A 14,134-nucleotide genomic window follows, 5' to 3' on the forward strand; every position below is an offset into this window, starting at 1 on the left:
CATCAGGGAGTGGCTAGCTCACGCCCTGAAGCAGGAGAGTTTATAGCCCTTATAAATTTAACACCATCTAAACCAGGTATAAATCTACCCACCTCAGCAGTCAGATTTTTCCCCCCACTGTGGTTCTTACCATCTTTGTGACCTTCTTTTCTTTTCTCTAGACTCATACGATTGATTAGTTCCTTTTAATGGGTTGATTCCTCCCTGACTCCGTTCTCTTTTGATCGGAGGCCTGGCCTGTTTCAGAAAGACGTGTTGTACCTGTGCCAGGGTGATTAAATCTCACCCCTCAGGGCACAGAGGATTCAGAGGTCGCTGAAATCTCATGACACGTACACCTGAGACATGGCAAAGGTTGTAGGAACAGGCCTCTGATTATACAGGGTTTCAGCCACCTCATTATTACCTGCCCTTGGCAGCTTGGGCCCAAATCTCACAAGCTTCCCCACTGAACCCAACTCCCAGTTCAGCCTCAGACCCGAATCCTAAACCAGAGCTGGTTGGGAACTTCCCGACCAAACGATTCTCATCGGGAAATACTGAGGGAGGAAAAGCCCATTGCTTCTAGGGACAGATGCTTGGCGCTGCGACTCGGCCGACCCCGCAGCTAAAAAGCGGGGAACATGTTGGAGAAAAGAGACCTCGGACAAAGCGGAGAAGATTTTCTCTGACTTTTTCGGAAGCTTTGGTTGATCCCTCGTGAATGGAAACCAAGAGGTCACTCGCCTTCCCTCTCCCTGCCCCCTCCCCGTCACTGCCCAGTCCTTTACCTTGCTGTTCTTTTGCCCCACCTCCCATTTTCTGATTATTATTTTTTGGGGTGGGGGATTAAATACGGAAAATTCGAAGAGAGTGACCCACCCCACGTAGCCAGGTGGGGAGGAAGCTCATCGGAGATGTGGGAGACCAAGTTCTGAGTCCCTCGCCTTGCTTTCCAGCCAGCCCTGCCCTAAGTGTCATCTGCATCTCGGCCCCCTCCCCCAGTCGCTCTTTGTTCAAGCCCATTTCATTCCCCTGCAACCCAGTGAGTCTTTCTTTCTTTCTTGGTATGAGAGTAGAGGCCCCGGCCAAGATCAGAATCCCAGCTAGACGCTTCTGCCCCCAAAGAGCTTCCGATCCAAATAGGCCAGGTGGTCAAAGGGTGGGTGAGGAAAACAGAGGCACAGAGCGGAGAAGCAATTTGCAGTCACAAGGCCCAATTCTAATCGCAAGCTTTGATGGGGCGTCATTGCAGCCTGGGTGTCTTGCAAGTCCCTGGAGATGGGAAGATGATCTGGTTCAGATCAAGGGCAGGACTGGGATTAGAACCAAGTTACCCGAGTCTCAGGCCAGGCAGTTCCCGACAGAGCCAGAGCACCTCTGCTAGCCCCCGGCTTTCCCTGCAGCTGTTCTTATGGTGATCCTGTCTCTTCTCTTCTCTCCCACTCACCGCAGCCGTGCAACGGGGACGCATGGCCCACACGCAGACCAGCCCGGGCCAGTACCTGCTGAACAACGGAGACCCGTACAATGGCCACTCCTACCTGACCGGCTTCATCTCCCTGCTGCTGCGGGCCGAGCCCTATCCAACCTCCCGCTACGGGGCCCAGTGCCTGCAGTCCAACATCATGGGCATCGAGAACATCTGCGAGCTGGCTGCCCGCCTGCTCTTCAGCGCTATTGAGTGGGCCAAGAACATCCCCTTCTTCCCTGACTTCCAGCTCTCTGACCAGGTGTCCCTGCTGCGTATGACCTGGAGTGAGCTCTTCGTGCTCAACGCCGCCCAGTGCTCCATGCCGCTGCATGTGGCCCCGCTGCTGGCGGCCGCTGGCCTCCACGCCTCACCCATGTCGGCCGACCGGGTGGTGGCCTTCATGGACCACATCCGGGTCTTCCAGGAGCAGGTGGAAAAGCTCAAGGCTCTGCACGTCGACTCGGCGGAGTACTCCTGCCTCAAGGCCATCGCTCTGTTCACGCCAGGTGAGTGGCGCTTAGGGGCGGGCTGGGGCAGATCTCTTCCCCCCCCCCCCATTGGTGATTCCTGTCTCAAGCCCCTCCCCTTGTTCGCACCAGGTGAGTTGCAGCAAGGGGCGGGACTAGAGCAGGTGACTGGTGTCTTTGAAAGCCGTGGCCTTGTGCATTCCAGGTGAGTTGTGTTGGGGGACGGGGAAGGTCTGTCTCCTGTTTGTAGTTGCCTCCTCCCCATCCTTAGGGCTGGTTACAAATCTTTCATTGTGGCTTTCGGCCCCAATTTTCCACCTCGTTTGACATTTTCTCAATGGGAGCCAAATCCTATTGGTTTTGAGGTGTGTTTCCTCTGTCCCTTCGCCTCCAGGGAGAGAAGGGGCGGGGGGTGGCAGGGAAGGCGGAAAAAATGTTCATTTCTGTTTTCAGTGTCAGGATTTTACTTGGCTGGTGACCTTCACCTCATTTGTTTCACGTTCTGCTTTTTTTTTTTTTTTTGTCAGTTTCACTTTCGCCTGCTAGAGCAAAATGCTGGTGCTCTTCAGGGTTTTCAACATCACAAGAGCATTGCATAAAAAAAAGTCATGAAATGTTTCCATTAATATCGGGTTTTGTTAAAACGCCTCCTTTTTAAAACAAAAACCTAATTTGGGAAGGTCGGAACTAAATTGACAGTGCGGTATTGCCAATGCTCATGATTTTATTGTGAATCTCATGATGTTTGCTAGTTTTCTTAAAGCCCCAGCTCCTGGATTCATGTGACTATGTGAGACTCTGAGCTTCATTCTTTCTGTGCTTTTCTTTTGTCGTAGCAGAAAAAAAGCTTGAAAACCATGAGGGTAAAAAGCCCCAAAATACAAAAACAAAAACACAGACGGTGAATGCAAAGAAACCCAAATGAATTCTCTTTAATTTTTTTTTTTATCATTTTAAAGTCAATCGCATGATGAGGGGGGCGGGATCTGACTCATGGTTTTTGAACACAGGAGGTTCGAAAGGTCTTTCTGAAGGTGAACTTCAAAGCAAAAAAAAATTTTTTTTAAAGTTAAACCCTGATTTGTGTGTTCAGAGTCCCATCTCCATGGATCAGGCCAGGAGCAGCATCCAACAGTGAAATCAGATTTAGTTCATTTCTCTCAATCCTTCCTCCAGATTTTCAGAAGAATTTAACATCCAGCAGCTCTCATGTAGGCACCTAAACACCAACAAAGGGGCCAGATTTCCAAGACCGTGCTGAGCACCCCGTAGCTTGCATTGCTCTCTATGGAAACTACTGAATTATAATTCTCAATAGGCGTTGCTGGTGGCTGAGTGTGTTTGAAAATCTGGCTCTTGGTAGTTTCTGGCTTAATTAACATTCATCAGGCGGAATTTTGAGACACGCAATTTTTTTGCTGAAAATTCGCCCAAACCCAAATTGTTCTCAAAACGGGGTCAGTTTCGATGAACCTCCCAACTCGAACAATTACGGGGGAAAGAAACTTATGAGATTGTCAAAATCTTTCATTTCTGACATTTGCGAAACCAAAAAAGAGTCCGTTTCCCGAGACGAAACAATTGTTTGTTTTGAAATGTTGGTAAATTCAGACTAAAAAAATGGGGTGTTTTAATCAAAAGGTTGACGTTGAAATAAAACGTTTCAAAATGATCAAAGCAAAATGTTTCACAGCGACCTGACCCAATTTTTCTCCCCCATATTTTTGATTTGCGAAAATTTTTGAGATTTCGATTTTACATCCTGATTCAGGGTGGGAGATTTTTTGTTAATAGCGCAAAAATTTTCATGGGCCAGGAAAACAGATAATACCATGGCTTGCATGGAGACTTTGGGCATTCTCTATTTGCCCTGCATCTTGCTCAGTTATTTAGACCGATGCACAGTGAATGCAGCCCACTGCCGTTCGGATCTGGGAGCATCTCCCGCTCACTTTGCACTGCTGAATGTTTTCTCAGGGGCCTCAGTCCACACAGGAATCCGGGGCTTAGCTCTGGTTTCCTCTTTGCTGTGTGGCTCTCCTTGAAATCGGAGGTTTGCAATGTGGGGTGCCTGCAGCAAAGTCATTGTGCTGGACTTGTGACATCCGCCGCTGCCGGGGCAGTAGGTTGTGATGTCACAAGCACTGTGGGGGTCTGACTTCACCGCAACGCTGCACAGGAGAACCAGGAGTTGGTGTGCAAAGAAGAGCAGTCGTTAGAAAAAGCCACCACGCACAGCAGCACAAGAGGGCAATGATGGGTGGGGGTGTTTCCTTGTTCTGATTTTCCATGCTCACTCTGGTGCGGGAAAATCCACATGGAAGTCCTAGCTGGGGTCCGGGTGGAATCTGGCATTCACTCCCTTTGTACTGAACTACACAGCGAGGCATATAATTAGATTGGGTCATCCAGCATTGGCTGTAGGTGGAGAAATATGAACGGGTTATTGGGCTATTCCAGCAGGACAGGGCTGGAGCATAAGTCTCTGAGGACACGGTAGGCAGGTGACCCGCAGACTGGATAGTTTAGACATTTGTTCCGGTCTGGCAAAACCCAGGATCAATAGATGAATAGTCTGTTCACCTCCTGGCAAGTCTGGTATTCCTAACCACACAGGGAAATTAATCTGAGAGCAGATGTCCTTCAAAAAGTCTAGACATTTGCACTCAGTTCAGGCCTGCGTTTCCAAGAGTCAGCGGTTACGCTGCTGCGGCATTCCAGTCGGCGGATAGCTTGACCCCCGATCACCGGCGGATGGGGTTTTAGAGCGGAAACCCGCTGAAGAATCAGCCCTTCTCAATTAAGGCTAAAATCCCGCAACTGATCCTAGTCAGGAAGGGACGATATTTTACTGGCCAGGGAATGCCTGGGTGGATTAGTGACCTGTAGGCCTGTTCTATTACTGACAGGTAGGAGTCACTGGAAATCTTGAGTCCAGGCCCCCTCTGCCTAAATCACAAGATTGGCTCAAAAACCACAAGGGTTTTTATACAATTCTCTTGCAGTGCTGGAAACCTGACAGATCGCCAGCATTTTGCGAGATCAGGAGAAAGCAAAGCTGATTAAAACCAGACTGACCCTAAGGAGGTTCATTGAATCAGGGAAGTCAAAAACCCGCAAAGAAAAAAACAGAAATGAACATTTTCCCCCTCACCCCTCCCCGCTTTTCTCTCCCTGGAGGTGATTTCCTTTTCAATAGCAAATGTGGGCTTCGCGTTTTCCAGCTTCTAACTGCAACCGGCGGGGCGAGAAAGGTACTTAAAAAATAATCATTAAAAAGCAGAAGAGAGAATGAAAGCTGAGATTCTCCCATCATCCCCTGATGCCGGGAGCTGGCGCTTTAAGGACAACCAGCTGCTGTCGCGAGAGGCCTGGTGAAGCCGTGAGAGCTGCAGCTCAAGGCTGGCAGGGTTGCCCCTCCATCCGGGAATAGCCACGCGTGTGCCCCTTACGCGAGGGATCACACCGTGCCTGACCGCACGGCCCCCATGGCGATTGCCCGGGAAGGCAGCTAGAGAGGGGCTCCGACTTTGGAGCACCTACATCAAATGGCATCCATCAGGCTGATCTCAGTGTAGAATATGGGCAGGTTCGCGTCATAGGGGGGCCCGTCATCCTTTGATGCCGGCTTCCCAGGGGCCAATTATTACACTAGCACCCAGAGGCCCCAGCTGATCTTGCGGCCCCATGGCGCTAGGTGTTGTACCATGCCTCGTAAAAGGTCCTGCCTCAAAGAGCTGATAACCTCACCGGAGGGGGTGGAGAAATGATTTGCCCAAGGCCACCCAGCAAAACCAGCAATAGCACCCAGGTCTCCTAGACCACCTCCCTCACCACTAGACCACACTGCCTTTACTGGCCTCTGCCTCCCAGCCTGAGTGACCATGCGTTTTGCTGCCCCAGGCAACTCTCCGTGGTCCGTCTGTGTTCCACTTCACAGATCCCATCTCCTGTGTTTTCTGTACACAGCCTGATCCGATTCGCCATTTGCCCCACGCTATGCACAGCCACTCACATCAGGGCCAAGTAGGGTGACCAGATGTCCCAATTTTATAGGGACAGTCCCGATTTTTGGGTCTTTTTCTTATATAGGCTCCTATTACCCCCCACCTCCTGTCCCGATTTTTCACATTTGCTGTCTGGTCACCTTAGGGCCAAGTGCCAGCCCGTTAGATAGCACCACCCAGGGCCCACGGAGAATCAACCCCTTTTTCTGGTCGAGGCAATGCGTGCGGCAGGGCAAGCTACCGCAGCAGCTGTATACCGCCCTCTGCCCTGGCATGTTGCCAGCCCTGACCGGCAGACGAGCCGAGAAGAGAACTCAGTTTCCAGGCCACTGACCAGTGACATTTGGTCTCAACCCCATCTGGGCCAGGCTGCATGTACCCCTTTCTCCATCCCCTGAGCCAGCCGGTCTTACTCCACTCAAGTGAATTCCCCTGACCATTTAGAGCCAGCAAGTGGACCGGTTTATAGAAGGGAAATTTCCCGGGCTTCCCCACCAAATACATTTTCACTGTCAAGCAAGTCCTAGTGTGGGATTCATTTTCTGGGACACCCCCCTCCCCGACACACACACAATGAGGTCTCCTCCAGTGCTGCTAGCTCTTGTGGTTTTATCGCGAGTCTCCTGCTATGTCATCTGGTTTTTTTCAAGCCCCCGCTCCTGGAGTCATGTGACGATGTGTAAATCTCGGCTTTCAATTACCTAAACCACAAAGTTTCTAGCCCTTGTGGGAGCACAGACAAGCTTGAAAACGTCACTCCCAGCGGAAGGGAAATTGAAAAAGAGCCTCAGATTTATTTATTTTTTTACATCTCGGGGCCGGCAAACTTGGGGATCACAGCAGTTCCTGCTCCCCCCCTTTGTAAACCCGTTGCTGCCAGTCCATCGGACCGACTGTCTCTGTGCTAGAGTCGGAGAGCCCTGGAAGAGAAGAGCAAGCAGGTCAGGGCTGGGGGGCATCAGCCAAGCTGGGGGGGACTAGGGCTGGAATAGCAGGGGGGCTGCACATTGCAATTGAGGGGCATCGGGCTTCATGACTGGTAGAGCAGGATGGGGTGTGGGTCAGGAGTGAGGAGCATGGGCAGAACTGTGGGGAGGATGGGTCCTAGGCCTGGAATAGGAGGAGGACTAAGGGCCATCAGCAGAGCTCTGGGGGGAAGGAGGGCGGGACGCGGAACAGGACTAAGGCGCATCGGCAGAGCCAAACGGCATGAGTAACCCGGTTGCTCACCCCAGTAAGAGGGAGGCAGCGTGGACTAGTGGCTAAGGTCTGGCGGGGCTCTCACGAGACCTAGCTTTTATTCCTGGCTCTGCCACTGACCTGCTGTGTGATCTTGGGTAAGTCACATCGCCCCTCTCTGCCTCAGTTTCCCCAACCACTCTTTGGTCAATTTCGCTGACAAGTTCTTGGGGGTAGGGTCTGTCTCTTGCTACGTGTATGTACAGCACCTGGCACGATGGGGCCACAATCTCAGTTCCGCTCCCACGTTTGGTCGGTCTTGTCTATTGAGACTAAGCTCTGCAGCGCAGAGGCTGGATGTGCAGTGCCCAGCACCACGGGGCCCTGATCTCAGCTGGGATCTCTAGGACCTGCCATAATAACAACGAAGCCGCAACGCTGGGGAGGTTTTTGCAAGACACCCCTAGGGCAGCCAAGGGAGTGAGGCACGAACAGCCCGTCCCCTCTCCCCCATTGCACCTCCCAGGGGCACCCCAGCTGCCCAGCCCCTTGGTGGCCTTTGGAGGAAGGGTGGCATGATGAGAGTTTTTAGGAGCCGGCTATTGTTGGTAGCGTTGGATCCATTCTTTCAGCCCGGGCTAAATGTCTGTGTAATAGCTGGGCCGCGTTTGAAAGGCTGCGGGTGTGAATGTGTTAGCTCCGAGCCCCCTTTCAGAGCTGTCAATGGTGGTCACGGCCCCCGACTGAATGGCGAGAGCTCATTCAGGGCTGTGAAAGGAGCCCCTTCTCCTTTGCCTCAATTCAGGCCGTGAATTGAGCAAACTCGGCTGGGCCTTTATTGCAGGCTGGGAAACACCGACCTTCACCCTGCTCCTCGCACACCGGGCCCTAGGGGAACCGCTCCCACTTCGAGGATGAATGGCTGGGGCTGGAGAGATGTGTTTGGAAGGAGCCCGGGGGTGAGCGTTGCTCTATAGAGAATAGGCCGCTGGGTAGAGGGCAAGGCAGGGAGGAGTTTGTGAATCTAGCCTCCTGGGGATTGGGGACAAGGCTGCACTGGGCGAAGGGGTTTGGAAGGGCGAGGAACGGAACGCTCGCTTCTCTTTGCTCACGGAGATGTTTATCGGCACCTTCCATTCCAAAGGGTCTCGAAAAGCCCTGGGGAAACAGCGGCAATCGCTGCTACGATGCAGCCACTGCTGGGGTGGGACGCGGCAGCTTTGGAACAGCGCACAAAAACACTGCACACATTTTAGGCCTGGAAGGGAAAACTAGCGTATGTAGCACAGCGGGTTGAAAACGTCGAACCGAAGTGCCAGTTGTTTCCTTTGGGCCGGGTTCGAAACGGACCCATTTCTTTTCCCAGGATTGTTTAACAATTGAAATCACGATTGAGGATTTTCCTTTATGAAAAAATCCGGCTTTTGAGAATGATTTTGGTAAAAACGGGCCACAGAGAAAGAAAAGCTGAGAGTCTCTAGCCATGGATTCCGTTATTGCAAAAATGGCCATTTTTATGCTCCCAAAGAGTTTTCATTTAGAACCTTTCACTTAGCGCTGGTATCCAGCTGATGCTGGGGGGCGGGACTTTTGGTAGGGCATTATGTAGCCTATTGCAGTTTAAACAGGACTCTGACGCAAACTCCCTTACTCGGCCGAAGGTCACGGAACTCTAACGAGCCCAGGTGGCTAGTGGTTTGGTTCAGGAATTATACAAACTGTAAAACCCGCTCATTTACCAAAACAAGCATGCAGCTAAAATTGGGGAGTGGGAGGCAGGGCTCCTGGGAGGGAGGACAGTCAAGTGGCTAGAACAAGGGGCACTGAGATTCAGGCCTCTCTGCGTTCTATTTCCACCTGTGATCTTGTGACAGTCAATTGACTGATCAGTGCCTCAGTTTCCCAGGGTCTCTTGTCTCTCCACATCCAGTCCCTCTCTGTTGTTTGTTACTCACTTGTTGCATCACGTGCATAACTGGGTTGGGAACTCCTTGGAGGGAAGCACCGTGTCTGTTTGATCTGCCTGTAATGTGCCTAACAAGCTTCTGGTCATTGATTTGATCCCCAGGGCCAGGGAGTCCCGCAGGTTAATTGGCTGTGCCAGGGAGACCTACAGGTTAACCTTTACTGTGCCAAGGAGTCCTACAAGTTAGCCCCAACTGTGACCTGCGGCAGGGAGTTCCACAGATTAACCCTGACCATGCCCTGCAGAACTGTACGGACAGGCTGCGCCATGTTCCCTCACCCACCCTCCTCCCTTGCTCTCCTTGCAGATGCAGTAGGCCTCTCGGATCTGGGCCCCGTGGAGAGCATCCAGGAGAAGTCGCAGTGCGCCCTGGAGGAGTACGTCCGGAACCAGTACCCCAACCAGCCCAGCCGCTTTGGCCGGCTGCTACTCCGCATGCCCTCCCTGCGCATCGTCTCCGCGCCCGTCATCGAGCAGCTGTTCTTCGTCCGCCTGGTGGGCAAGACGCCCATCGAGACCTTAATCCGGGACATGCTGCTGTCGGGATCTAGCTTCAACTGGCCCTACATCCCCATGCAGTGAGGAGGGCGGCAGGAGGAGCTGGGGGCTCTGGGGCAGCGGAGACGTGCCCCTGGATTCCGTCCGGAGCAGGAAGGATCGCCGTGACCCCTCCCTGCTTTGGAGGAATGGGCAGGACTCACCGCCGGCACGTTGGAGGGCGGGGGTTGACGGTCCCACGGCGCTGGGGCGTGGGGCGTGAGGCCCAGCGTCTGGACTCCGGAGAACAAAGGGGAGTGGAACTGATTCTTGAGGGGATCGATTCTCAAAAGGCCCGTCCTGTTCCCTTCCCAATGGGGCAGGAATTCCCACTTGCCCCCCTGTCCCAGCCCCGATTTAATCTACCAGTGTGACACAGACATAACCACATTTAATCATGCAGCTACCTGTACTCGTTTGCTTCTGTTTGACCTGTACGCACGGAAAAATCTGGACCTTCCTCCTACCCCGGCCTGCGAGGGGACTCTGCAAACCAGGGACAATCTGCACCCTACCCGTGGGACTTCCAAGCGCCCAACGACTTGCCGCTGCCCGGCAGCCTGCGCGTACCGAATCCGACGGCTGGGCAGCTGAGCGCACGCGAGCCTGTCTCTGGCTTTTGACTATATCAGCATTTGGTATCCGGCAGCTGAGAACTGAGGACTCATTACCGGAGTGGCCTTGATCATGCGACAAATTGCTCTCTCCCTTTTTGGTGGGGGTAGGAGGGTTGTCAAAAAAAAGGGGGAAGGGGGATTATGGCTTGGTAAAACACACACAAAGCTGAGCCTGCAATCTCATTGCCCGTGTGTGTGCGTGTGTGTGTGTGTGGTGGGATGGGGAGGGGTAAAGTTTACCAATCCCCTTGGAATAAAAGGCCTGAGGCATGGACTATTTATAAATAAAATAAACCTATATTATATCCTGAATTCTTCTGTTCTCCCCTTGAACATGAAAATGTATATTCCCCCCCCCCCCGCACCCTGTCTCCTTTTGTTTTTTAATTTCCCCCTTCTCCTTTGTAAAGATATTTTGCTGTGGATTGTGGATTTCTCTTTGGAAACAAACAAAACAAAACAAAAACCCACCGCTTTTTTATTTTATTTTATTTTTTTTTGGTGGAGCTGGCGTTATAATTAAAACTGATGATTGCTGAATTCATTCCAGGTTTTCTTCTTCTTGCTGGAGTGCCCCGGGGCTCTGCGCATTTGGGCAGCCAAGCTGTCTGTTCGCCAGCCACCGGCGGCGGCGACAGATGGTCCCACCTAGTGGGATGGGGCACGTGTCTCGGGAAAAATCGAGCCCAACCGCGACGGTTACATGTTACCTTGGTGGAAAGAATGTAAAGGAGCCAGGGCCGGTGATGCAGATTCAGGGAGCGAGAGTTATTCCAGGGGCGCTTAACTTGAAGCAAGCGTGTAAGTGCCATTCCCGAATCTTGCATGCGGATGCTTTATTGAACCTGGACCGTAGCGAGGCCTAGGGTGACCAGATGTCCTGATTTTATAGGGACAGTCCCAATTTTGGGGTCTTTTTCTTATATAGGCTTCTATTACCCCCCACCCCCATCCTGATTTTTCACATTTGCTGTCTGGTCACCGTAGACGAGGGCATGATCTCACACTGAGATGTACTCAGACTAGATCCGTAGCTCCAAACTCCACTGACCCTTGGGGAGGTTTGGGTCTCAACTGCATCACTGGATCTTTTCTGGAGAGTGGCCCGAACCGGAACCCCAGATCTGACTGTTTTGTGGGACCTTTCATTCAGTGCATTGGTTACAGGGTTCAGTGCTGAGCATATAACAATGAGTGGTGTCGTCAGCTGCTGGGCCAGGTGTCCCATTACGCAGGCGACAGAGCCCGATTAGCCAGCCCCACTGAGTGGGACAGTGATACAGAGCCTAAAAAAAGAAATATTATTATAGCATCTAGAAAGCCCTGCCGAGATCAGGGCCCATTGTGCTAGGCTCTGCCCAGACAGAGAGCGAGAGACAGATCCTGTCCTGAAAAGCTTACAAGCTAAGTAGACCAAAGGTGGGCAGGGAAACTGAGGCACAGAGGCGGGATGTGCTTTGCCCAAGGTCACCGCGCAGGTCAGGAATAGAACCCAGATGTCCTGAGTCCCCTGCCCACTAAACCATGCACATTTCACTCCGCTAAACAAAATCGAGAGCTATGGGACAGCACCCAGGTCCCCGTCTAGCGCTGTAACCACAAGGCCACGCTGCCCCTCCCAATGATGCTGCAGCGCTGCAGCTCAGGCTGAATCCATCGCCTCTGGGGGCTGCAAAACTGACAGCCCGGGGCCTCCATTTTGGGTTCCTAATAGGGGAACAATGTGGGGTTTGCAAACACTTTTCTCTGTACCGAGCGTATCCCATTAGGAAGTCATCATCTTATTATCCATCTGTTCAGCAACTGCTGCTGGGGGCAGGCTCCACTGGGAACAATCAAGCTGAACGCAGCAATCTTCCACCCCTCGTGCCTGTTGTCAGCCGGGAGCCACAATAGCCTAATTGTTTGTTTAGTTGTTATTCTCCGTCTCCTGAGCGCTTGAAGACGGCTTTAAAAACCTCCCCAGAGCACAATTCGGGCACTGGCCGGTGGGGCAGCCGGAACACAGGTGACCTGAGCCAGGAAGCCCGGGGATGTCTGGGGGAGATGCACGGTAACAGAGAAGCCGTTTTAGCCAAGGGAGATTCAGAGATCTTGTCTGCTGTGCACAAGGCCAGGCCCGGGAATCACCCGGTGGCCCGTCCCGTACGTGCCCGGGGTCACCCTGCAGATCTCTAAGAACCTCAAGTCATGGGATGAGGGCTGATCTAAGTGCACCGTGCGCGTCTCTGACCTGCCTTTTCTAATATAAATACACAGCAGTGCATTCCAAAAAAGGAGACCCTACCAAAATAAATCACCCCACCACGCACAGAAAACTCTCCCGCTGGTGTGAGGATGAGAGAATGAATGACCCAAGACCAATGTTAGACCTGTTGTTTAATGCGTGACTGGAAGGGGCTGGGATAGGATGGTGCTGAAGGGCGGTACAAGAACCCAGAGAGAAGAGAAGAGAGAACAGTGTAGTGGTTGGATTCAGTGCAAAACCTTTGCCAAGCGGAGGATGCAAGTCAGCAGATGCAGGACTATCTGCATTCCATAACACCAACAGATTGCTTCGTCCATGCAATCAACTGCAACCCCGGTACTCAGCCAATGTCAGACCCAGCTGCTCCCGCGGCCAGTTCCACAGACTTGGACGATGCGTCACTGGTGTCTTCTCTGGCAGTAATTCAGACCTACTGTGCTTCTAGGTACTGGCTGGACTGAGAGCCACAGAAATGATGACACACACACACACCACCAAAGAACAATTATCGGCCAATATAGGCCTTGGGCTGTTCTATTAGGACCTAATTTAGCAAGATGCCGAACAGCCTGAACTCCAGAGTGATGGGACAGTGATAGGACACAAAAGACTATCCAAGGGTATGATAACAGGGATTTAAAAAGGCCCCAAAGGCTGTAAACCCTCATGCTTCAGGGCACAAAACCAACCTCGAATTGATGGGGTCAGGAGGAAAACATCCCCTGGGTGCAGATTATCCCATCACTGCAGAGGCTAGTGTACCATTCTCTGAAGCAGATGGTGGGGATGGGACACGGTGTCAGATGGACCCTGGTTCTGAGCCAGTCTGGCACTCCCTGCGTTACAAGTATAGATAGCTTTGGGTTAGATCAAGTTCTCACTGTCTCCAATAGGCCATAACCACTGGACCATCCTTCCCCTCCGTAGCATCTCTGCCCAGACTATGTTTCGAGCAGAAAGGACCCATAGCCTTCTTAGAAATCAAAGGCTGGGAGGAGCGGGGGGGGGCGGGGAATCGCCACACAGAAGGCAGCGATGTTTTATTACAGGTTTTTAAAAGCCCATTAGAGAAAAGTCAAAAATGGCCTTTTCAAACCAAAGGACATTGGCGCGGCTTCGTTTGACCCTTCTATAAATAATGTCTAGGGGAAATATTTTAAACAAACATTCGAGAGGGTGAATTACATACGTTACACGCATCAACAGGAGGGCGTCCTCTGGAATTAATTCAAGGACAATCTGGAAAGGCCACTAAGAAAAGTTATCACTGGGGGAGACGATACTGAAGAATCAAACCTATCTGCATTAAAGAAGAAAGAAAGAGGCTTCACACTCAGGCTCTTACACCTCTCTGGCTATGTATGCCTACTCAGAGGCCCCTTTGTGCTACCAGAGCCGTGCAGAGGAGTTCTTCGTGAAAGTCAGCATCAGCCCCAAAGAATCAAGAGCTAGAAAGTTTCTACCTAGTTCCAATAATGACTTAAGAATATAAGACATAAGAGCGGCCATATTGGGTCAGACCAATGGTCCATCTAGCCCAGCATCCTGTCTCCTGAGAGTGGTCAGTGCCACGTGCTTCAGAGGGAATGAACAGAACAGGGTAATTTATCAAGCGATCCATCCCCTGTCGCCCGGTCCCAGCTTCTGTCAGTCAGAGGTT

The 14,134-nt window shown here is 51.9% G+C and overlaps 1 protein-coding gene across 2 annotated transcripts in view; it reads left to right on the forward strand.

Moving 5' to 3' along the window:
- LOC101942277 (nuclear receptor subfamily 2 group F member 5) overlaps positions 1 to 10,770 on the forward strand; it is a 37,126-nt gene extending 26,356 nt beyond the window's left edge. For both annotated transcript variants that reach the window (XM_024106992.3, XM_005293640.4), the window contains exons 2-3: positions 1,435 to 1,959; positions 9,380 to 10,770. In XM_024106992.3, the coding sequence (XP_023962760.1) occupies positions 1,452 to 1,959; positions 9,380 to 9,654 (783 nt within the window). In that variant the 5' untranslated portion in view covers positions 1,435 to 1,451 and the 3' untranslated portion in view covers positions 9,655 to 10,770. The remainder of the gene's footprint in view (positions 1 to 1,434; positions 1,960 to 9,379) is intronic.
- Positions 10,771 to 14,134: the final 3,364 nt, after the last annotated feature.

This window comes from Chrysemys picta, chromosome 20, assembly GCF_011386835.1.
Source record: "Chrysemys picta bellii isolate R12L10 chromosome 20, ASM1138683v2, whole genome shotgun sequence".
Lineage (NCBI taxonomy): Eukaryota > Metazoa > Chordata > Testudines > Emydidae > Chrysemys > Chrysemys picta.